Source organism: Hyperoodon ampullatus (assembly GCF_949752795.1).
Source record: "Hyperoodon ampullatus genome assembly, chromosome: 16".
NCBI lineage: Eukaryota > Metazoa > Chordata > Mammalia > Artiodactyla > Ziphiidae > Hyperoodon > Hyperoodon ampullatus.
Window position 1 is genome coordinate 25,827,693 of NC_136929.1, and position 24,881 is coordinate 25,852,573.

General features: G+C 35.2%; 1 protein-coding gene across 7 annotated transcripts in view; it reads left to right on the forward strand.

The window, feature by feature from the left end:
- The window catches only part of RBM26 (RNA binding motif protein 26), a 77,212-nt gene that overhangs the window by 32,506 nt on the left and 19,825 nt on the right, over positions 1–24,881 (forward strand). For 2 of the 7 annotated variants that reach the window (XM_079721740.1, XM_079721741.1), the window contains exons 6-17: positions 1,048–1,308; positions 2,014–2,253; positions 2,640–2,810; positions 3,173–3,313; positions 7,061–7,172; positions 8,234–8,393; positions 10,890–11,054; positions 11,866–11,997; positions 13,226–13,297; positions 21,455–21,580; positions 22,151–22,225; positions 23,680–23,847. In XM_079721740.1, coding sequence (XP_079577866.1) covers positions 1,048–1,308; positions 2,014–2,253; positions 2,640–2,810; positions 3,173–3,313; positions 7,061–7,172; positions 8,234–8,393; positions 10,890–11,054; positions 11,866–11,997; positions 13,226–13,297; positions 21,455–21,580; positions 22,151–22,225; positions 23,680–23,847 — 1,823 coding nt within the window. Of the gene's footprint in view, positions 1–1,047; positions 1,309–2,013; positions 2,254–2,639; positions 2,811–3,157; positions 3,314–7,060; positions 7,173–8,233; positions 8,394–10,889; positions 11,055–11,865; positions 11,998–13,225; positions 13,298–21,454; positions 21,581–22,150; positions 22,226–23,679; positions 23,848–24,881 lie in introns of all 7 variants that reach the window. The other 5 variants (XM_079721742.1, XM_079721744.1, XM_079721743.1 and 2 more) reach the window with 5 other exon arrangements.

The following is a 24,881-nucleotide window of genomic DNA, read 5'->3' on the forward strand; positions in this document are numbered from 1 at the left end:
TTGGTTTCACAGGTGTATACATAGATCAAAATTCATTAAATTGTACATTTTAAGTATGTTCAGTTTATCATATATCAGTTAGACCTCAAAACTAGGAAAACAGTTAAAATTTTTCATTTCAGATGTGTGAGTTTACAAGAGCGTCTCATTTCCAACATGCATATTTTTCTTTCAATGTGTATTATTGAAAGGGATATATTGCAGGCAGTAAAACAACTAAACACCTTAAGAGTAAAACACCTTTACTCAACTTAGATTTTTACTACCCTTGTGACCTTTATTGTATAGTTACTTTTAGTCTTTAGGAAATAATGTTTATGGCTTTTGTATAAGCCCTGTATTTCTCTGTTACTCTTAGTTTCCCCCCCGCCCCCGTGATCTAGGTGTATTAGGCCTTTGTGCACATTGCTTCACTTAACTGATATCCTTAATGTCTTTTCTCTTTCCTTGGTAAATTTTCTTTTCTTAGCCCAGTTAAGTTCTTTGTGTTTATTATGTGCTCCTTTTTCTTTCTCTTTACACATCCATTCTCATCTTCAACAAATAGTGTTCATTGTATAAAGCCATGCTAGGACCTTTGAATGGAGGACAACTAAATGTTCATCACAGAAAAAATAACCATACTTATATTGTATATATTGTTTTGTTGGCTAAAGTTACGCATGCTACGATTGCAATGAAGAAAATTTAAAAATTCTCTGCTATAACTAAAACTGAAAAGAAAAATCTCATTAAGTACAGCAAGTTTATGTGTGCTTTTTTAGTTTAGGTCATATTGAAAAGAAATAGCTTATCTTGGAACATTGTATATACATTGAATAGTTTTTAAAAGGAGGATTGTGTAAAATTTGAACTTTTTCTCTATGTTTAGCAAAAATATTGGGTTGGCCAAAAAGTTCGTTTGGGTTTTTCCATAACGTCTTATGGAAAAACCCAAACGAACTTTTTGGCAAACCCAGTATCTATTTCTTAGCTTGGGGACATGTGTGTGTTTTTTTTTTTTTTTAATAGAGTGTATTTTTATAAGTCATTTATATTTTGTTGCAGAAAGGGATCTGGTAAAACCTAAATATGACCTGGATAGAGCAGATGCATTAGAAAACAATTATACTCCAGTCTCTTCGGTACCTAATATTTCATCTGGCCACTACCCTGTACCTACTTTGAGCAGCACTATTACAGTAATTGCTCCTACTCATCATGGTAATAATACTACCGAAAGTTGGTCTGAATTTCATGAAGACCAAGTGGACCATAACTCGTATGTAAGACCACCAATGCCAAAGAAACGGTGTAGAGACTATGATGGTAAGCCTGTCAACTATTTCATGAGGTATCGAATTAATATTTCCAGCTGAGTAACTTCTGTAAGGTTAGGTTATACACAGTTACTCAAAGACTTAACCTATTGGAAATAGTGGGAAATTAGTTTTAAGCACTTCATGAATTCCTCAGTATATTACTGAAGTCTTTATTAGTCACCACTGACTATTGAATATCAATTTAAAGGTAGTGTTTATATGCACCAAGTCTTAACATATTTTTGGAATTTGCCAAACAAGAGTAATATCTACTGAGTTACCTACCAGGGAATTGGCTACTGAAACATTCTTGACAAAACTTACTTCTTTAGAAGTCAGTGGTTATTAGCATGTAAGTAAAACCTAGAAATGTGAATATCACCTATGTAAGCATTTTATAAATGAATTGAAGACTCTTTAAGATTTTACTGTAAAAGTTTTGTAAACTGTATTAAAGCTGTATCTTGTTGCTAGCTGGGTATACTCATTTTAATTTGGTAATATATTTTTTAGTGGGTATGTTAGCTATATTTTCACTTAATATATATTTTATATTACTGGAAATGAGTAGGTAGCTCTTGTGATATGGTTACTTATACTTGCCCAGCATTAAAAATATTCCTATTTTTAAATATCTCCACTTTTGTTAACTTAGAGAAAATGTATACGTCCAGCACTTTTCATATTTCTTTCTAATTGTTCTTCCTCACAGAAAAGGGTTTCTGTATGAGAGGAGACATGTGCCCTTTTGATCATGGAAGTGACCCGGTAGTTGTAGAAGATGTCAATCTTCCTGGTATGCTGCCTTTCCCAGCACAGCCTCCTGTTGTTGAAGGACCACCTCCTCCTGGACTCCCTCCACCACCACCAATTCTTACACCCCCACCTGTGAATCTGAGACCCCCAGTGCCACCGCCAGGCCCATTACCACCCAGTCTACCACCTGTCACAGGTAAGTAAATATGTTTGCCTATACTTATTATCTGTCCATTCATAGTCTTTTATAAAAGTTGATAGTTTGATGCTTGATTTTGTTAAAAGTATCTAAAGTAATCCTGTAGATGCCTGCTAGAAACTAAGAGTAAGATGCTCCCATCTGGAATATACTGTTTACTGTGGTTTAGGGTGGCCCTGAATTATGTATGTTACTGATGAATCCCAGCTGTCTGTAGTCCTTTATAGCTTAAGACAAACCTGTTTTGGAATACATTAAATGAATATTTTACCCTGAAAAACTCATATAGTTGTAAGAGCTTGGTGTTTGTAGATATTATAACTTGCTAAAGGAGAATATCACGTTTGGATATACAATAACTTATTTTATTTGTTTGCTTTCAGATGATATTTCTTATTCTTTGGTTTTGACAGGACCACCACCTCCACTTCCTCCTTTGCAACCATCTGGCATGGATGCTCCCCCAAACTCTGCGACCAGCTCTGTTCCTACTGTGGTAACAACTGGCATCCATCACCAGCCTCCTCCTGCTCCACCCTCTCTTTTTACTGCAGGTGCAGTTTTGGCCCTCTCTGTGTTAATAATGTAATATACTTTAGAGAAGAGTTTTAGGTGAGGAATTTAAAAATGTCTAGAGAGTGAATTGCTCTATCAAGTCTATTTTTCTTACTAAAATTATATGGAATAAAATGTAGACATGGTGAATGCACATTAAATATAAGTTCTCAGTTACACTTTTTAAAAAACTAAGTTTTTAATAACATTTAATTTTTATAAGACTATTTTTAAAAATACATATACATGTTAGTTATGAATTAGTAATATGTTACGTAGTTGACTTTTTCTATTATCAATATAAAAAATTACCAAGAGGAGTTTTATAATTGTTTTTTAATTGCAGTTTTTGTATTACCAGATACATATGACACAGATGGCTACAATCCTGAAGCCCCAAGCATAACAAACACTTCCAGACCAATGTATCGACACAGAGTGCATGCGCAAAGGCCTAACTTGATAGGACTAACATCAGGGGATATGGATTTGCCACCCAGAGGTACTATGATGAATCTTTTCTTCTTATCATTTTCATAATATCAAGAGTGGCAAAGCATTTAAAAAGAACAGTCGGTCCTGTGTTTATTGGGGTTGAGTAAGGGATGATGATTATGTTTGTACCTTGGATCCTTTGGTCTCACATGAGAGAAAAGGTAATGTGTGGTACCCTATCTGTGGTGTTGGTGACATTTTATTCTGTCATCCAAGGGGAAAGGAATTTCCCCAAAGTCCTTATTTTCTAGCTTTTTGGGGGTATATGCTATCATTTGTAGTCTTAATTGGTTCATTTAAACTCCTTAAGAATAATGCTTTAATTCCTAAAGATAAATTCTTTTGTAGTTTAGACCATGAAATTAGCTGTACAAATTTAATGCTTGATACATATTTTATTTTTGTTTGCTTTTGACATGTTAGAATTTGATACTGGTTTGCTTATAATATTTTAAGCAAAAAGAATTATATTTTAGAAAGTGACTTGTTAGCTTTTAAAATTTTCTTAGAGGAGACAGACTTTTTGGTATAATTTCTAAATGGGAGAAGAAGATAGAATTTAGACTGGTCCATAAGCCAGGGCAGGAAAAGTGCTATACAGAGGTGCAAACTAATACAAAGGTTCAGAGGAGGGAGAGTTCACATTGATTTGAAAGATGGAGCAATGTTGTCAGACATTATAGAAAATATTATACAGGCCAGTAAAAATATATCTTTTTTCCTAACTACTTCAACTAACTTTTAAATCCCATTTTCTTTCCAATCTTTCCTTGCCATCTTTTATTTCTAGTACAAAAAAAAAAAAAAAAGAGTCATGCATTGTCAGTTGTGAATAAAAGTCCAACTTGTTTAAATAAGTAACAGTCTGTACCTAATGTGGTTTAGTAAACTTGTGTTTACTTACACTTTGCACTTTTTTTGTTTGTTCATTAGAAACTGTCAGATTCTGAGCATCTACTTTGAGTGTTCAGAGAACTTTCTGTGGTGGAGGACTGAGGAACATTTTAATTTATATCCTGTGAGATCACAGGACAACATTTCATGTGGATGTCCCTTTCCCCCATCTTTTAAAGTCTCCTTGAGGCATTCTAATGACTTTCATTAATAACAGCAATAGAAAAAAGGTTTCTTAACAATTTTTATGTAAGGGAAATAAGATTGTTTGTAATTGAAAAGTAGGCACTTAAGATTATGGCTGTTCATGGTATTTACTCATCCCTTGAGTGTCTCCTACCTGACTAGTTCAGAGAAAACCCCTTCCTTCTTTGGGTCACTACTTAGCACTCATTTTCTTTTCATTATACCAGTATTCCTTGCTCTTACTGGAACCTCTGACATCAAATCCTCTCTTTCTTACCTTGCTGCTTTGGAGTGGCATAAATGTATGCCACTATAGATCAACATTTATTAGACCCATCGCAAATCTAGGACAGTTTTTTGCTGGTGATTGAGAGAAGACAGAAGGATCAAACCCCTTGCACATAAATCTTACCATATAGAAGTTGGAATTATGGGAATTTCAGCTCCACATGCATGTAGTTACAAGTTATAGGAAATGGCTCTATTGAGATATAAATGTCTGGTTTGCCTACTTAGAAATTTGAATGCCTTTTCTTACAGAGTCATTATACATAATGATTATTTTAGTACTTTTTAAAGTTCTTTAGATACATCATGTACTATTTCTGTAAGCTGGTTGAGGAATATATTTTCCATTAATAACATTGTTTTTATGTACCAGACAACTGATTTAGCAAACCATTTAAATTGAGGATTACCTATATTTCTGTTGCCTTATCTTTTTTCAGTCCTCCTCCCCTCAAAATGTTCTCATCTATTGCCCATTTGTTTTGAAATTCACTGGCCTGGATTGTGACATATACATAATTAAAAGTTTATAATATTGTTCATTATATAATTATTATACATTTCTAATAGCCTATAGATGGCCTCATTTATGTTTGTCACAGACTATTATGTGATAACTATATTTTTATGCTTCATACTTTCAACTTCATAGGAAATTATTGTTGCTAAACAAATGAAAAAACTTTAGGCCTTTTGATGCCTGGAATCAAGAAAGTGATCATTGTACTTTCTAGATTTCTAAGGCAGTGGAGAACTTGATAGACACTCCCTTGACTGGATATAGATAGGTAGGAAGAAGGGCTAAGTGGTTTTTCATTTGCCATCAACAAAACCAGTGCTGAAAACATTAAGCAGAAAAACAATTTATTAAAAAGGTATCGGGAAAACACAGTAAATACAACTAATAGACACATTTACTAATTGTATATCAAGAGGAACTTGCTTCTGTGTGTTTAGCGCTCCTTCTTTTAAATAAATAACAGTGAAAGAGAATATGAGTGAGAGAATACAGATGAGTTGGAGCAAACACATCACTGCCTTTCTTGGTGAACCTTCAGATAAAGAACATATTAAAGTACAAAAGAATATTGGATAGCTCAAAGACTCTTTAAAAGGGCTAGTGAACATGTTTGGGAGGCAGGAATAAGGCCAGAAATTCTGTTGCAGAACTGGTCCTGGGAAGATACCACTCGGCAAAGAAACTACAACTTGCACTGTGAATGCCAGCAATGCCAGATACTGGATGTTTCCACCCGATCTGCTGTAGAGATGTGGGATAAGTCAGAGTTAGCCAGAAAAAGGGGGTCGATAAAGCACATATATCCTGTGCTACTTTTGTGAAACTGGAAGATCTTTTTGATTAGGAACAGAGGGAGTAAGGGATATGGGGGCGGGGAGATAGGAGGCCAATTAAAGGCGTTTGAAAAATTCTAGAAAAGAGATGATAAGTAGCTAGACTAGGGTAGTAACAGTGGGAAGTAAGAGATTTAAGTTTAGTGGAAAGAGTTGACAACACCTTTAACTTATTGAATTTGGGGACTTAGAATGGGGGTAATGGAGAAGGTGAAATGAAAGACACCAGGTTTCTGTTTTGGATAACTGGGCAGATGATAATATCATTCATTGAGAGGAAGAACAGATTTGGTAGGAGGATCTCCTGCATGGAGATTATAGTGGTAGCCATGAGAGAGATTGTGCTGAAACAGATCCTAAATTCTTTTGGTTAGTTATATGTTTAGAAATACTCAGAATAGGAGTTACATAACCAATTTATCCATCTTTTAAGGAAGGAATTTTAAAATATATTTTTTCCGTGTGGACTAAGGTTAGCATGTTTTAAACTTTGGTGTCATTTGGGAATAACAGGTTAAATGTAGTTTTGTGTTAGTCAAACTCCATCTAAGTGTATGTTAAATGTTGAAAGTAGCACATATTTACAGCTCTTTTGCACTGCATTTCAATGTTGAATCTTTACCTTTTTAAATTCAACATGATTTTATTATGTTAATATGCTGATGTTTAAATAAGCAACCCATTTCAGTCACAACTCCAAGTTATTGAGTCTTAAGGTTACTAGACTAGTGTTAAATTTTAAATCTTGTAGATTGTGCATTTAATTTCAAAACTGTAAACTCAGCCCCAAGATGATTTATTTATTATTAATTTGACATATGAGAATTACTGATTATTCTTCAGTTAAGTGTGAAAGGAATTCAAAATAAGTTAAAATCCCTTAGATGACTATATTTAGATGTACATATATTTCTATTCTAAAATGTATATTTGGACAAAAATCCAGAACTTTGTTTTTAATGCAGATTTAAGTAGGTGGCTACGATTAACAGAAAATATTAATCTATGCTTTCTTTTCTTTTGTTTCGAACAGAAAAGCCTCCTAATAAAAGCAGTATGAGGATAGTAGTGGATTCAGAGTCAAGGAAAAGAACCATTGGTTCTGGGGAGCCTGGAGTTCCTACAAAGAAGACTTGGTTTGATAAGTAAGCTGGCAGGGGAAATTGAGGAATTTTATTATGCAGTGATCTTTAGGATCGTTGCAGTATTATTGTGACAGTATAGTGGTCTCTTTCAAAATAAAATTTATTCTGTAGGCAGTCCCCAACCAAAGTGTATAGTATTTGTTTTCTAAAAATATGTAAGTTAGCTGTCTGGTACTTGGAAGGTGCTTTCTTATAGAAATGGTGTGGTGGTTGAGCACATAATTTTTCCTATTTGTACCTCCCCCTACCTTCACAAAAAAAACAACAACCCACCCCTTAACTTAGCAATGTTGTTGAATACTAGCTGTTTAGAGGATAGTCATGAGCCTACTCTTAGGGAAGGAAGGAAGGGTTAGGTATGAGAGGAGGCTTTACATGTGGGCAGTTCCTGTTAGGAGTTAGAAAGCAGCCTTTGTGGGGGTAGGGGAGGCTGTGTGTTTGATGATTCGTTTACAAATTTGCATGTTTGAGGAAAGACTGGGATCACACTTTTAGAGCTTTAACATATGTTTAATAATAGATAATTTCTAGTTCTGTCTCTGCCTTTAATTCTGTGATTTAGGGCAAGCAATGTAACCTCCCTGGGCCACAGTTTTGACCCCCTTTCTTCAAGTGTCAAACGTATGGTCTACAATTCTGACTTTTTTTTTTTAATTGGAAGGAGGTCGAGACAGTCATTCCTTGCTTTTAATCAATGTTTTGAAGTAGGAAATATTTCAGTAAGTTAGCCTTTGCAGAAACGGCAAAGGTTATATAGGCAAATTGACTGAAAGAGGGTGCTAAGACCTTTCGTGCTAAGAACTTTAAGTAGGAGTGGAATAGAAGTGGAAAGGAACAAATGATATGGAAGAGCCCTTCTCACTTGGCTTCCATGAAAGATAATGAACACTACTCATTTGGGAACTTCATTTTTTGAGGAAAAAAAATAAATTCCCTTTATCAACTAGCAATTCCAATTTTGAAAAAAAAATTGAACTTAAGTTGCAAAACTTTATTCCTTTGTACTTGTAGGGATCAGGATTTATAAATGAATGTATTAATTAACTTGATTTTTGTTACAGACCAAATTTTAATAGAACAAACAGCCCAGGCTTCCAGAAAAAGGTTCAGTTTGGAAATGAAAATACCAAACTTGAACTTAGAAAAGTTCCTCCAGAATTAAATAATATCAGCAAACTTAATGAGCATTTTAGTCGATTTGGAACCTTGGTTAACTTACAGGTAAGAGCTTTGAAGTGATTCTGTTGTCTCTGCTTAATTATCTAGAGAGGGACTCTTAATGTAGTAAGAAAAATAGTTTTATAAGAAAATATTATGGAAACTTTGGTAATATTCTAAGTTTAGAAAATTGGATATGAAGTGAAACTTTTTATTTTAGGAAAATGTGTGATTTTGAATAACCTATTTACTTTCAAAAGGCAGGAGACTTGATTGATCTTATTATACACTTTTTACCTAATAGAGATTATCATAAAATTACAGCAAAGTTAAATAACCACAGTGGTAAATCTAATCTTAGAGTAGTTTTCATTTCCTTAGTTTCACGATAGCAGAATGCTTCAGTCAGATTTATTTTTGCTGCCGCTATGGTGGTACACATTTAATAGATACTTTGGGGGCCCAAATACCAGGTAATCCATAATCAGTTTAAACATTTACTTTTTTCTCTTCCACTTTTGAACATCTGTTCAGATAAATATCAGTGTAATTTGTATTTGATTTCACCTAAAATTAGACCTTGGCTTAGGTATATGTTACTTGTGAGGTTATTTAGTATTGAGTTTACATTATGTAATATGTTGAAAGTTCAAATAATGTTGGGCTTCTTCTCCAGTTTGTGCAGCATTCTTTTGAACTAAATTATTTCCCATAATCGGATAAAAATAAGAATAAATGTTAGAGAGTACAGCTTAAGTTGATATTTTGGAAAATTTTGTTTTCTTTCCATTTAAAAAATAATATTATAAAAGTAATAGATGAGGGACTTCCCTGGTGGTGCAGTGGTTAAGAATCCACCTGCCAATGCAGGGGACACGGGTTTGATCCCTGGTCCAGGAAGATCCCACATGCCGCGGAGCAACTAAGCCCGTGTGCCACAGCTACCGAGCCTGCGCTCTAGAGCCCACGAGCCGCAACTACTGAGCCCGCGTGCCTAGAGCCCGTGCTCCACAACAAGAGAAGCCACCGCAATGAGAAGCCTGCGCACCGCCACGAAGAGTAGCCCCCGCTCGCCGTAGCTAGAGAAAGCCCTCAGGCAGCAATGAAAACCCAACGCAGCCAAATCAATGTCAGTCAGTCAATCCCTAAAATGAAAAGAAAGTTCAACAAAAAGGGTGGGGCAGTAGAGATTTATATAGAATTTAAAGAAAATGTGTTCAGCTGTCTCTTCTATTCTCCTCATATATACCCATAATGTTATTACATTATTGGTAACAAGTTACCATGTGTTATTTTGGATTTTTTGTTTTGTATTTCTGTGAGTATGTATCTACCTATAAATCAGTATGCAAACTTGAAAATGTGTACATATTTAAAGGTATGTGGGTCCCCAGTATACATATTACCCTGTAGTTATTTACTGTATCTTGAATATCTCTAAATATCTTTTTATGGCAATTCGATATATCTACCACGTTTAGATCTAGACTTTAAAAAGTTCTTTTCCTTACACAGTTAACTACATTAGTAATATTAAATTTAAAGAAGTGTAAAGCTGAGGGTTAAAACATGGTATCTCACTATTGTTTCAACTTGTATTTCCTCAGTTACTGGTGAGATTGGTATCTTATCTCTGTGCAGGCCCTATTGCTGTATCTGTATACTACCTGCATTATTATTTATAAAATACATATATTTGAAAGTTAGTTTAAAGAAACCCTTTAGCTTTATCCTAATAGAACTCCCCCCAACCCCACGCTCTGTTTTACATGAATTACTATTTAATTCTTAACAACTACTGAGTGGGTATTGTTATCTGGAGCGAGGTTGCTTGATTCAGGGTCTGTGTGCTTAATCCCTATTTTGTATTGCTTTGCATCACCAGTAGTTTATATAACACACTTTGGAAAGTACTGGTATTACTGAAAGAACAGGAAATTGAACACTAAAAAGCCCTGGATCTACTACTTACTCGTTGTATGGATCTACAGAATCACGTACTCTTTGAATCTTAGTTTCCTTATGTGTAAAATGTGATTGTTGCTATTGTTTTTTAGATCTTACTCCCCCTGCCCGCCTTCAATTTTCTTATGCTCTTGGAAATATTTTTGTGAGAGTTACCAATTCGGAAAATTTTACAGATGGATTTTTCTGTGATTTTCAATTAGAGATCACTCCTTTCAAAGTAGTTTACTGCCTTTTTCTGACTCTGGGGATCTAAGTCATGTCACTCAGTGACATAAGGATTATTTCTCATAGCCTTAATAGCCTTAATATTGGGGGTAGAAAGTGAAACATTCTAATGCTTGTATTTAACATTTGTGCAGTGAGCATTCTCTACTAAGTGTTATATAGAGGAGGCTCTGATTCCACTCTGAACGGTCCCTCAGTTACCATTTCTTCTGGAGTGAAAGTAGGCTACGGTAATAATCTAGATATGAGGAAGTGTAAAGATATACTCTTACTTGGAGGACCAGTATTTCATTTCTTGGGGAATTTTACTGTATGAAGCAATAGATTCATTTGCAGATTCACTGTGCTTAATATTTTAAATCCTAGGTTGCCTATAATGGTGATCCTGAAGGTGCCCTTATCCAATTTGCAACATATGAAGAAGCAAAGAAAGCAATATCAAGTACAGAAGCAGTGCTAAATAATCGCTTTATTAAGGTTTATTGGCACAGAGAAGGAAGCACCCAGCAGTTACAAACTACTTCTCCAAAAGTAAGAGAGAAATTTGTGTGAAATTAAATGCTCTCCTTGGAACGCTCTTGGCACAGTGTTTTTTTTTTTTTTTTTTTTTTGCGGTACGCGGGCCTCTCACTGTCGCGGCCCCTCCCGTCGCGGAGCACAGGCTCCGGACGTGCAGGCCCAGCGGCCATGGCTCACGGGCCCAGCCGCTCCACGGCATGTGGGCTCTTCCTGGACAGGGGCACGAACCCATGTCCCCTGCATCGGCAGGCGGACCCTCAACCACTGCGCCACCAGGGAAGCCCTGGCACAGTGTTTTTTAAAAGCAACTTCTCTAACCTGTTCTCTCATTTTATTATGACATTAATCCCTAGTTTAGATAATTATAAGATGATATGTGTAAAGCATATAGAACAATCCCTGGTACGTGGGAGATACTCCAGTACATGGTAGCTGTGTGTATTCTAGAAACTCAGACTGTGGGTTCATATTGGAAATCCTTCCTTCCCTCTTTTTCTCTCTTTCAATCAGTGAGTCAATGAATATGTAAAGTTTAACTGTTTGCAGAGGTGTACTACAGCAGTTTGTTTTTCTGTTTATCTTTCTTCTGTTAATTAAAAAAAGAGACAGAAGATAGTGAAGGTTAGATTTTGATTTTTTCCTCTATAAATATTTTATGCATCTATATACATGCATGAAGGAATTTGCGAGGTGGTTAGGTTTTGATAATAAGCTGCATTTTTAAAACTTTCTCTGCATGGGCAACTTAGTAACAAAATAACAAAGGTTACCTTCCATGCTCATGAACTAATCAACTTGTTTAACATGTTTTTCTTGTTCTGAGGTAATGCAGCCTTTAGTCCAGCAGCCCATTTTGCCTGTTGTGAAGCAGTCAGTCAAAGAGCGGTTGGGTCCGGTACCTTCAAGTACTGTTGAACCAGTAGAAGCCCAGAGTGCCAGTTCAGAACTTCCTCAGGTAAATGAAAAGTCTTACTGTGCCTGTCATGTAATAGGTTCTCAGTCAATTAGTTTTCCTTGGTGATTTGAATTATAATTAATTGTGTGTGTGTCTGTGTGTGTATATATATATATATATGTATTATATATACATTTTATACAGAAATATGATGGTCTATTCGTATTTGAACACCACTTGTAAAATTCTTTTTTTTACCATTACCATAATGTTTTCACAGTCTACTTTTCCTATAGTATTTGAATCTTAAATTCTTTTCTGTAGCTAATACTTATTTATGAGAATAAATACTTTTTCACTTTGTAGAGGAGACATTTTCCAGCAAAACTGTCTAAAATGTAAAGTTTTAGTACATTAAATCTTATTTTTCCCATCATCTTTTACTTAACTAGAATGCTGTTCCAGAGATAATTATGCAGTAGACTGAACTGAAAGCTTTTGGGAAGGGAAGGCTTAAACCTTGAAGTTACTTATGCAGCTCTCTCAGAACTTTGCATCACTTATTCCTGACTCTCAAGTTCTCTTCTCCATGTGCCATTCCCTTCCCTCCCTTCCACACTTGAGTGGCACTTTCTTTTCTCTGCACCCTCAGTCTCTTATGTTTCAATATTTGCTGTGTGAAATAGTTAGGATGTCGTATCCTACTTAGCTAATGGATGCCACCTTGTTAAAATAAGTCTTTGTAGATAATTCCTGAAGACTAAGATATTGAGATTTTATGAAAACATGCAGAATGTAAATTACTAAATTATTAGGTACTAAAAAAAACCCCCTCCAATCCTGCTATCCCAAATCATCACCAAATACAGTGTATTTGGCTATAAAACAAGCATACGTTAGGAAAGAACGGCGTTTGTTTTAAGCTCACAAAGCAGGCACGTATTTTAACTACTCACATCTAATATTTAGAATGTACAAACTTTCTACTTGTCAACATAGGATTCTGAGAATGTATGGTTCTGTATCACGGGAGGGGACTTTAGCAACCACCTGCTTTAAACCTCTTATTTTACATCATAATTTTCCATGATTGAATAATACTGTATACTGTTTGTTTTTCCAAACATTTTCTTTCTGTCTCTGTCTTTGCAGAAGGCCCAAGGTTTTGTTATTAACATCAGTATACTTACAGAGTCAGTATATGTTAGTAGAATCAGAATGTTCAAAATCCCTACAGACTTATATATGTTTGGGGAAACACTGAATATGTCCATTTTAATTTTTTTAGAATGTAACTAAGTTATCTGTGAAGGACAGGTTGGGTTTTGTATCAAAGCCATCTGTTTCAGCAACTGAAAAGGTAAGAAGAATAGCATGATGTGTGTGTCTTGGCTTCATAAATGTTTTCAGGTGGCATCTTAATTTTTTAATTTTTTTCATAGTTCCAAACTCTTGCTTCTTAATTGTATCTTTTATTCCTACCTTTTTGCTTTCCATTTGCTGAAAAAGAAAAATATTTGCCTACCTCTTTTTGCTTTTTGCATCAGCATTTTAATACTTGCTGCTTGCTGTATTTCCTTATGCTCCATTCTTTTTGTTTTTAGTTTTTATTTACTATTTTTTCTTTAGAGATATCATACATTTTAATTTGAAAACTCTGACGACCTTATAGAGAGGGCCATGAATTAGGAATTTTACCTGAGTTTGAGCTCTGGCTCTTCACTTACTAACTGCATGAGTTTGGGCAGTGCTCTTAACCTTTCTGAACCCTTTTCCTCATCAATAAAATGGTGATGGTAATATTTGTCTTATGGGGTTTTATGATGATTAAATAAAATCAGTTATTTAAAGAGTATTTTGTAAATTAGAAAGAATGATGTAAATAAGTTTATCTATTACAAACAGCTATTGTGTATAGCCTGACAATATAGTTAGTCATTTCTTTTTTTAAATGAGGGGAGCAAATGCTGATTAAATTGAGAACATTTTTGGACCTGTCTTATAGTTCTGTGTAGATGTGTTATTTTTTTCTGTTTAGGTATGAGTGAATGGCCCTGATCTTTAGTCTTTTTTGAGGTATGTCGAATCACAGAATATTAGAATTAGATAATCTTTCTCATTTCTTTATCCTCACCTTAAGGAAGGTAACCCCCAAATAGTTTTATGGTTGACCTATACACTGTGAGTTACTGAGCTAGGACTGGAATCTGGGTCTTTGATTTCTTTCTAGTCCATGGCTCCTTCCATTATGAAGATTACGTGGGAAATTGACACTATAAATAATTACAGCATCCCATGAAATAGCTGACTTGCTCTCTTCACTGGTCCTTCAGTATATTATTTTCCTTATTTACTGTGTTAAACTTTGGCAATTCTAGAAATTTGAGTATGAATCTCATTTTGTATATCACATTTTCTTCTTGGGCACCTCAGCATTACTTAAGGCATAAAATGCCTAAAATGATTCATTATTTCCCCTATAAATTAATTTCTCCTCCTAGCCACCCACCTCTGGAAGTGATGCCACCATTTTCCTTGTTGTGCAGTCTAGAAGCCTTAGAGTCATTGACTTGTGTTTGTAGTCCAGTTGTCTCCTTCAGTTCCCTGGCCTCTGGGCTGGCATCCCCCTCCTCTAGTTTACACTGCCACCATTCTACTCTCAGACTTATTTTAATGTTAACTTCGTACAGAAACTTTCATTTCCTCAGCTAAATTTGTTTGATTCATAACTCATCATACCTCAATTATTGTGGTTCTGTTACCTCTGCTTTAGTTGTTCCTAATGAGCCCTTTTCTGTTCATTGTCTCTTGCTATTTCCTGCCTCTTTTTTCTTTTTTTTGGTGGTGGTTTTTCTGGAGTAATTTCCTTCTGCCTAACAGATTTCTAGTCATTCTTTTAAAGATTGAAAATCTCTCTAACCTCTACTATGAAACCTCCAGATTTTTCCATATATGCCCCCCCCGAATTTGTGTGGCTTAGTCTATGCCACTAAATTTAGCAGCATCTAAATATTTACTTTGATTATTTTTATCCTCCTTGATAATAAGTAACTAAGGAATAAAATAACAATATAAGGGCTGTTACACTTAGCATAGTGCCGAGCAATTCTGGTGAGGTCTACAACCCTGATTATGTTTAGGATCTGTTTATGTCAAGATTTGGATTCTGAAATTGAAGTGTACTAATTACAGCTTTTACAAAACTTTTCTAGCGTGTTTTGCTACTTGTTCTCATTATTGTTTTGTAACGTGTTTTGTATAGCTTCAGATGAAAGGTGTCCAAATTTGGAATTGATAGTATAAATTTGCTAATACAGTTAGCATTAAGTATATTTGTGAAAAATCACTAATGGTAGTAGGCTATTTATGAAAAAAAACCTACTCAGTAAATATTGTAAAGAATCTTCTAAGGAAAGCAATTATTTACAAGTATGTAACTTCCTGTCGTCTTCAGTGAACCTGTTTAGAATAGCATTTTGTTTTTGCTTATTCTTGGTTATTTCTGTTCCCCTAGTCCATAGGGGTTTTTACGGCATAATCCTTAGAGCTCAGTGATTCAGAGAAGTCTTAGGGAGAGTAGGAGAATGTTCCCCATCATCAAATGTTATTTCAATTTTTTTTTAAATTGAAAGCTGGAGAAAACTCAAACCTTGCATCTAAACAATATCTTTTGTCTTTTTTTTTTTTTTTTTTTTTTTTTTTTGAGGCATGTGGGCCTCTCACTGTTGTGGCCTCTCCCGTTGCGGAGCACAGGCTCCGGACGCGCAGGCTCAGCAGCCATGGCTCACAGGCCCAGCTGCTCCGCAGCATGTGGGATCTTCTCTGACCGGGGCACGAACCCGTGTCCCCTGCATCGGGGGGTGGACTCTCAACCACTGCACCACCGGGGAGGCCCTTTTGTCATTGTTAAAGCAAACAAGTACACAAATGTAAAATTTTATCCGCTTCCTGTAAATAGCACCCACTAAACCCTCTAGTGATTCTTTGTTATTCTAAGACTACTTATGAGAGGGCTAAGAAAGGAAACTTAAAACCTAATTTTTACTGCTAAATATTAAGATACTGTAATAGCTACTAAATAGGTATTATCTGAGTAGAGTGATCAGTAAAATGATGTTTGAGTGCCTCAGCTTACTCTAGAGAGATTTATGAAGAATAAAGGTGGCATCTGCATATACCATCCTGGTTAGTTTTTTTTTTTTTTAATTAATTAATTAATTTATTTATTTTCGGCTGCGTTGGGTGTTTGTTGCTGCATGCGGGCTTTCTCTAGTTGTGGCCAGCGGGGGCTACTCTTCATTGCGGTGCATGGGCTTCTCATTGTGGTGGCTTCTCTTGTTGTGGAGCACGGGCTTTAGGCGCGCAGGCTTCAGTAGTTGTGGCATGCAAGCTCAATAGTTGTGACTTGCAGGCTCTAGAGCACAGGCTCAGTAGTTGCAGTGCACGGGCTTAGTTGCTCTGCGGCATGTGGGATCTTCCCAGACCAGGGATCGAACCTGTGTCCCCTGCATTGGCAGGCAGATTCTTAACCATTGCACCACCAGGGAAGTCCATCCTGGTTAGTTTTTTAAAAAAGGTTTAGACTGTCCAAATTATCCCCGTAAAGCTCTTCTAAATTCTAAGAAGGTAAACTGACTAATCAGTTGAATATTTAATGTTCTTATATCAGTTTTAGGTATATCAGACTTATGGTACAGGATGTTATTGTTCCTTAGCAGGGTTTTTTTTTTTGGTAATCTAAAAATATATCCTGGTCCCCTTGCATGATGATAAGCTGACATCTGTACCATGGAACTTTTAAAAGGGAAATTATGTGGCATAATTGAAGGAACATTGCATGTCATATAGAGAATTCGGCTGTTAGGATTTAGCAGCTGACATTCTGGATGATCCTGGATAAGTCTTACTCTCTCTGTTTCCTTAACGATAAAATACAGTCATTTAAGTAACCCTTTGATTTTTAAAATTTGTATTTGTTGTGTAATTTTGCTACTTTATTATAAAGATTAAGGAAATATATGATCATTTCTTTTCATAACTGTTATTGACTAATTTTAATTTTAAAAGATGGATTGGCCTCTGTCAGGATTATTCTGTGGATTACTCAGTCAGGATTATTACCAGGATTATTTTTCTTACAGAGAAATATGATTTATATAAAATTATTTGCTATGCTGAATTTTCTGGGAACCAAGCTGTTGTAGAAAAAATTGATTACTGACTTAAACATTTTTTTCTTTGATGTTAAAATATTTCTCTGCAAGATCTTCAATCCCTTTGTCTCTTTTAAGCTACTTGGTATTCTTGTAAGACATAAAATCGTTAATTCCTGAAAATATTTGATAAACTTAATTTTAAAGTAAACTCCCGTTGTCCTCACTAGAATTCCCAGTTAAGTTTTGCTACAGAAAACACATCTGTATGCTGCTTTCAGGGAATATCATAAGTGAACATTGAGATTTATTGAAAGGCTGATTATTTACTTAATATAAAAGTTGACTATATGGTGATTATATATTAATAAGTTTCCTACACATAACTCCTCAGAATACTGTCTTTTTACTACATTTAAGCAAAGCACTTCTACTTTAGACACCTGTGAGAACTAGCTTATTGGGAGTGTTGCTTTGAGGCATCCTAACTATGTTTCTTTTGTATTTGATTTTAACTTGGGCACTGGTTATTAAAAAATGATACTTGGATGACTTAATTTGTAATAACCTTTTGCAGTAGGTAATTTTTACAAAATACTTTTTTTTTGCGGTACGCGGGCCTCTCACCGCTGTGGCCTCTCCCGTTGCGGAGGACAGGCTCCGGACGCGCAGGCTCAGTGGCCATGGCTCACGGGCCCGGCTGCTCTGCGGCATGTGGGATCTTCGGACCGGGGCACGAACCCGTGTCCTCTGCATTGGCAGGCGGACTCTCAACCACTGCGCCACCAGGGAAGCTCTACAAAATACTTTTTTTATTCCATTTTTATCCATGAGAAAAATCTATTTTTCTTTTTTTACAAGTACTAATAATAGTCATGGCTTGTAATATTTTATATAGGAAGTAAGATAAGGAGGTGTTAATGGATTATGACCTCTATTTTATTGGAGAATTGGCTTTTATCTTGGGAAGTAAGAGGTATTAGTGATGTATATTTTAACAACAAAGCGTGTGATACTTTTCAGCTCATCTTATGAATTGAAGAGAGCTTTGATACCCGACCTGACAAATGTACTACAAGAAATGAAAATTACAAGCCCGTATCTCATGAACATAAACGCAAAAATCCTAAGTAAAATGTTAGCAAATGTACAGTGATATGAGAAAGATAATACATCCTGACCAGGTAGAGTTTATTCCAGAAATGCAAGGTTGATTTAACATTTGAAAATCATTTATTTCACCATATTAACAAAATTAAGGGTTGGGAGGAGAGATGGGGTAGATGTTGGAGGGAGGGAGAAGGACCCCATGTGATTGTCTCAGTAGAAAAAAAAATGTGGTAAAATTATTTAGTCACATTAAACATTCTGCAAACTAGGAATAGAAAGAAACTTCCTTAATTTTGACAAAGTATATTTGCAAAATAACAAACCCCTACAGCTAACATATTCAATGGTGAAATATTGAATACTTTCCCCCTGAGATCAGGAACAGCAAACGATGTCCACTCTCGTCACTTTTTTCCAGTAGTATAGGGCCTAACCACTACAATAAGGAAATAAAATAAATGGCATAAACATTGGAAAGGGAGAAACAGAACGGTGTTTACTCACAGATGATATGATTGTATATGTAGAAAATCCAAAAGAATTCACAGACGATTGGAATTAATAAGTGAATACAATAAGGTCGCTGGAAATAAGGTCAATATGTAAAAATACAGCACATGCAGAAAACCTTTTGGAAAATAGAGGTGTGGTTGTTTAGAAAGACCACTATGTTTTTATTATATTCTTAGAATCGTAGCGTCATCTTTTCTGTTGGGTTCGTTACTTCCCTCCACTGGTTTCATTTTTAATAGATTTTCTTCTCTTTTGTGACAACTCTATCCTCATCTTTTGAAAAATACAGATATTTCTTGTTATTCAAACGCTTACTGTCTAAACTCTGGAACCTAATAGATTCAGATAGTGATCAATATTTGTAATCATATAGTTCACTGTTTCTAAGACATTTTATTTTCACATTTTTACACCTCTGAAATTGGGCTACATCTTATAGTTGTTGGTATTTATGATTATAATTGGCAGCCTTTTCCTTCAGTAGGGTTATATTAAATGACAGTGTGTCTCCTAGGCAGTGATATCTTAAGCTCAGTGAAATATGTTAGCTGATGTTCTGTTTTTACAGAAGGAAGTTCCTGGAAAAAACAAGGATGTAAGATGCTTGTAGCAATAAAGGAGTCTTCTTACTGTTATCAGATACTTTTATGCACCTTGCAACAGCAGTCCTTAGTGTGATATCTGGTATTAATAACAGTACTTGGAAAGGGAGTGTTCCGTACTCACTGAAATTGGAGAAATGCTGAATTAAACAAATTATATGGGTTTCTTTACTTCTGGCTTTCTCACAGCTCTTATGATACTATACATTTTGAAACTAGAAAGTAGGGTTATGATATTGTTTCCAACTTTATTTGAGTATAGAAATCCTTTTTTGGTCACAACTGTTCAACTTGTTATGGAACCATCATGACGAAAACAGTTTATGAACACTCAGTTTCTTTCTTCTGCAGATTATCTTGTGTTTCTCCCTTTATAAAGTTATTATCTCACCCTGTATAATCATACAGTTTGACATTGTATGGTGTGGTAAGGTAGCATGGAATAACTTTTCCTCTAGAATTACAGAGAATGTGACAAGTTAGACTATGAACTAAATCTGTGTCTACTTTATATTTTACTGAATGCAACCATTTCATACTTTTTAGTGATATCTTGAGTATTTTCATTATTGAAGAAAATTATCAAAGTTTGATACACATGAACTATTGTAAAGAACCTTTATTTTTAAACATCAGTTGTGCTGTATGGAACTAGTGTAATTACAGTATTCTAGGTTTTTATTTCATTTAGAGGCTACGACATTCTTGGAGACTTAGAATAGTGATGAGTTGCCTAAGCTTTGTGATGTTCCCTAATCTAATTTCATGATAAAAGATTAGAAAGTAGTGTCCAGATTGCTACTTCTCTGATATACCCAGTTATTTATATTTTAATAGCAAGAAAGTAGGGCTCTTTTTCTCATTGATACTCTTCTATTTATGTAGTTCTTCTAACCTCTTTTAGGTCATGAACTCCTTTAAGACTTTGGAAACTGTTTTTTCCTCTGGGAAGTTACACTCGTCACACACATGTTTTCATGTTTAGATTTTATAGCATTCATAGCTCTCTTTGAAGGGATCTCTAAACTCCTTTCCAAGAACCAGTAACCAACCACTCTTTGGAACCTACAACTTTCTGCTTTTGGAGGATAAAAAAGGCAGCCTATACACTTTAATTTTCTTAAATTGACCTTTGTGTGGAAAAGATTATCCACTCTGATCTACCATCATTTCATTTTAACTTGGTGCAAAAGTGTTTATTGAGTATTTGCTGTGTGCCCTGGTGCTGTTCTAGGCACTGAAGATAAAGCAGTGAACCAAGCAAAAAATCCCTACCCTCATGGAATGAATTTTTGGGTTTGTGAGGACATTAGGAACCATCAGGTTGAACTTCTTATTTAATGAGCAAACTGAGGCCCAAGAAGGTACCTGAATTTACCCATTGTCTCATAATTAGTTGGTAGTAAGGTTTAGTTACTAGAAGAAGCACAAAGAGGAGAAAGACATGGTTTTTTTGTTTCAGGGCCCTTAACAGTGAAGATAGGGAGAGAGATATAAAATAAATTGATATGTCATCAGGTCACTTTTACTAAATATTTTAATAGGAATAATATTTCATCAAAGGACCTAGGTAGAAGAAATAAATGATTAGAGCTTTGTGGAGGTCTGGAGTGGTTGTGCTGAACCTGAGCTGAGTTTAAGGGAATAAGGTCACTTAAAGTAGGAGCAGTGCTAGCAAAGGAATGGAGAGAGAAAGCAATAAGGTTAATTTCAGAAATGTAAATTACAAATGATCATTTTAAATTGTTTGCAGGACAATGTCTGATTTCCTCCTGTGCTGTGTTCTTGTGTACAGTTTTTGCTTTAGTCACTAGGAATACTAGTAATGTATTCAACAACTAATATTTTCTCAGTGATACAGTAATGGCAGTGTTTTTTATTGATTTGAAGTTTTTGTATGTTTGCTTTTCTTCTAAAGGTATATGGTGTTAATTAAAAATTTTTTCACTTTATAGTTTATCCCTCACTCATACCCTTTCTTTCAAATCACTAGTGTGACTTAGTTATTACAAATATATAATACTTTTAGTTCAGTGTGCTAGATTTTGACAGGAGTGCTTTAGAGTTTTGAAGGAAATAGTACTCAGGAAATCATGAATGCTTGATACATTTTTTGAGAAATTGAATTTGTATTGGTAGGTGTTGTCTACATCTACTGGCCTAACAAAAACGGTGTATAATCCAGCTGCTTTGAAGGCTGCACAAAAAACCTTACTTGTTTCCACCTCTGCAGTTGATAATAATGAAGCACAGAAAAAAAAACAGGTAAGTATAGTAGTGTACAGAATTTGCAGGTTGGGAAGCTTTTCTGCATGTATGTGTTTTTTCAGTGCTTATCATAAAATAGAGCTAAAAGAAAGGTATATGTTGGCTGCCACTGAACTTTTATTTTCCCTAGTATATTAGTAAATATTAATTTTCTTCTTGGAATGAAAGCCTCTCCTGATTGATATTTTTTTTTTCCCCCTCGGTACGCGGGCCTCTCACCGCTGTGGCCTCTCCCGTTGCGGAGCACAGGCTCCGGACGTGCAGGCTCAGTGGCCATGGCTCACGGGCTCAGCCGCTCCGCGGCATGTGGGATCTTCCCGGACCGGGGCACGAACCCGTGTCCCCTGCATCGGCAGGCGGACTCTCAACCACTGCGCCACCAGGGAAGCCCTCCTGATTGATTTTTGAAACTTGTGTACTTATTTAAGCTTTACATAGGAAAACTTTGCATTTCATTTTTGTTGCCAAGCTTCTTCAGTTACAACCAGTTCTGTCTTCTTGGGTAATTCCATTTATCGGAAAGGTACATGGTAAATATTCTAATAATATTTTTGATCCCTTCTCTAGGAGGCACTGAAACTTCAGCAGGATGTAAGGAAAAGAAAACAAGAAATTTTAGAAAAGCACATTGAAACACAGAAGGTAAAATATTAAAGTTAGATTTGGCAAAATATATTTATAAGTGTCATAATTTTTAGTGAATTTAATCTTACACTCTATAGATAGTCCTGAGAAACATATTTACTGTAATTGATAATGGTAAAACTGAAATATTTATCAATAATAATGTATATATTAGTTGATAAAATGTTGGTGATGAAGTGTATTATATTGTGTAATATACGTTACACAGTGGACTGGGAAATGGATTAGTTTAAACAGAGCTATGACTATCAACTTGAAATGAAAGTAAGGAATATTTATCCAGGTATGTTGCTGCACAGTAGTTCAATAGATAGTAAGTGGAACCTTTTTCTCATTGTTGACATATGTACCTTTCTTTAATTGGCTTGTGCTCCTCTAGTCCTATGTTGTCTGGTACAGCAGCTAAGAGCCACATCTGACTATCAGGTACTTGAAACGTGTCTAATCCAAATTGAGATGTGCTGTAAGTGTAAAATACATACCAGATTCCAAACACGTAGTATGAAGAAAAATGGTAAAACGTCCCAGTAATTTTTGTTGAAATGTGACTTTTGATAAAATGAGTTAAATAGAATATGTATTTAATTAACTTTAATGTATCTCTTTTATCTTTGTAAGGTGGCTGCTAGAAAATTAAAAATTATGTGGCTTGCAGTATTTCTTTTGTACAGTGTTGCTCTAGTTATGGCATTTAATTAGTGTCAATTCTTGATTATGTCTGGTAATAAAAGTTATGACACTTGAAGATATTGAAAATACACAAACCTTTTACCTTTTGCTTTAAAATGTATGTCTTTTCTAATTTAAATTTGTATGTACTTGATAAAGAGACATCACAATGCTTTACACCCAAAAGTGAAACCATCTTGACTCAGAGAACGTATAATACTTTGTGATGTCTTCTCCATATTACCATGTTTATCTTCTTACTTCCTATCTATGTTGGGCATATTGTTCTTAGCCTAGCCAGTTACTGTTCCCTCTGACAAAGAAAGTAGGTGACTAAATATGCCATTTTTCTAATATCTCATATGGAGGGAAACCGTAAAACTTTTCCTCTGATTCTTTCTGGGTTGCAGACTATGTTTGGAGTGGGAATACTTAGGATCAGTAATATCAGCAAGTGGATTAGAAAGTAAGATTGTTGCTATTTCAAAATGACAACTTTTCAGGGATTGAATTAAATTTCTTGTGGTTGTATGCTTTGAACTTATGTTCTAAGAGACTTAAATAGTAATATAGTTCTTCACAATGTAAACCAAGATTAAGACTTGAATTGAGATAGTTACCATCACCAATCTGCTATTCTGCTATCTCAGTGATTGTAAGCCTTGTCATGAATACATAAACTAAAAGTAGCAGTTATTTATTTTTATATTTACTTTGCCATGTTTGCTTTTTAAATAATAGTAGGAATGTGTCTTATATATTTGTTTTTAAAAACTTGCCAGATGTTAATTTCAAAATTGGAGAAAAACAAAGCAATGAAGTCTGAAGATAAAGCAGAAATAATGAAAACTTTAGAGGTTTTGACAAAAAATATCACCAAGTTGAAAGATGAGGTCAAAGCTGCTTCTCCTGGACGCTGTCTTCCAAAAAGTATAAAAACCAAGACTCAGGTATTTCAATTTGTATTGTTATTCATATTACTACTTGTTAAAAAAACATTAAAACACTACATTATTTAAGATTCAGTTTTCCTTTAGCTAATATTCTTTGCTCAAAATGTGATCATTATATACTACCATTCTTCTTCTCTAGTAATTAATAAGTAAATAAACACAAACAAGCAAACTCTACTCATCTTTTGAACCCTGCACATTGTAGTTAGAAAGTCAATTGTAGTTAGAAAGTCAGTAATTAGACAAATAGTTATGGATAATCTTGAAAAGGTAGCTAGAGGACAAAATGATATAGGTACTGGAATGCTTGACTGAGGAGTTTGAGCTTTATTTTGTAAGTAATTGGTGGTTATAAAATATTAATGAACAGAGAAGTAACAATCTGATGTCACTGTACAGAATGAATGATATTTTCTTTTAATAAATTTATTTTTTTATTTTTATTTTTTGGCTGCATTGGGTCTTCATTGACGCAAACGGGCTTTCTCTAGTTGCGGCGAGTGGGAGATACTCTTCGTTGTGGTGCGCGGGCTTCTCGTTGCAGTGGCTTCTCTTGTTGCAGAGCACGGGCTCTAGGTGCGCAGGCTTCAGTAGTTGTGGCACACGGGCTCAGTATTTGTGGCTCGCAGGCTCTAGAGCGCAGGCTCAGTAGTTGTGGCACATGGGCTTCATTGCTGTGCGGCATGTGGGATCTTCCCGGACCAGGGCTCGAACCCACGTCCCCTGCATTGGCAGGCAGATTCTTTAACCACTGCGCCACCAGTGAAGTCTCCAGAATGAATGATTGAAAGGGAGAAAATTCAGGTAGATTAACTGATTAGATAGAAAAAAGTGAGCAAGTTAATTTCAGATGACAATAAGTGATTTTAAAAAAACCCATGGAGTTATACAGTACTTACACTTAGTGTGTGTGTATGTGTGTATTTGGTGTGTGTGTGTGTTTGTGTGTGTATATATATATATAATCATGAGTTTATATTGATATTTCTCATTCTAATCTAATACCACAGGGTTCTTCTTTTCTTTCTCTT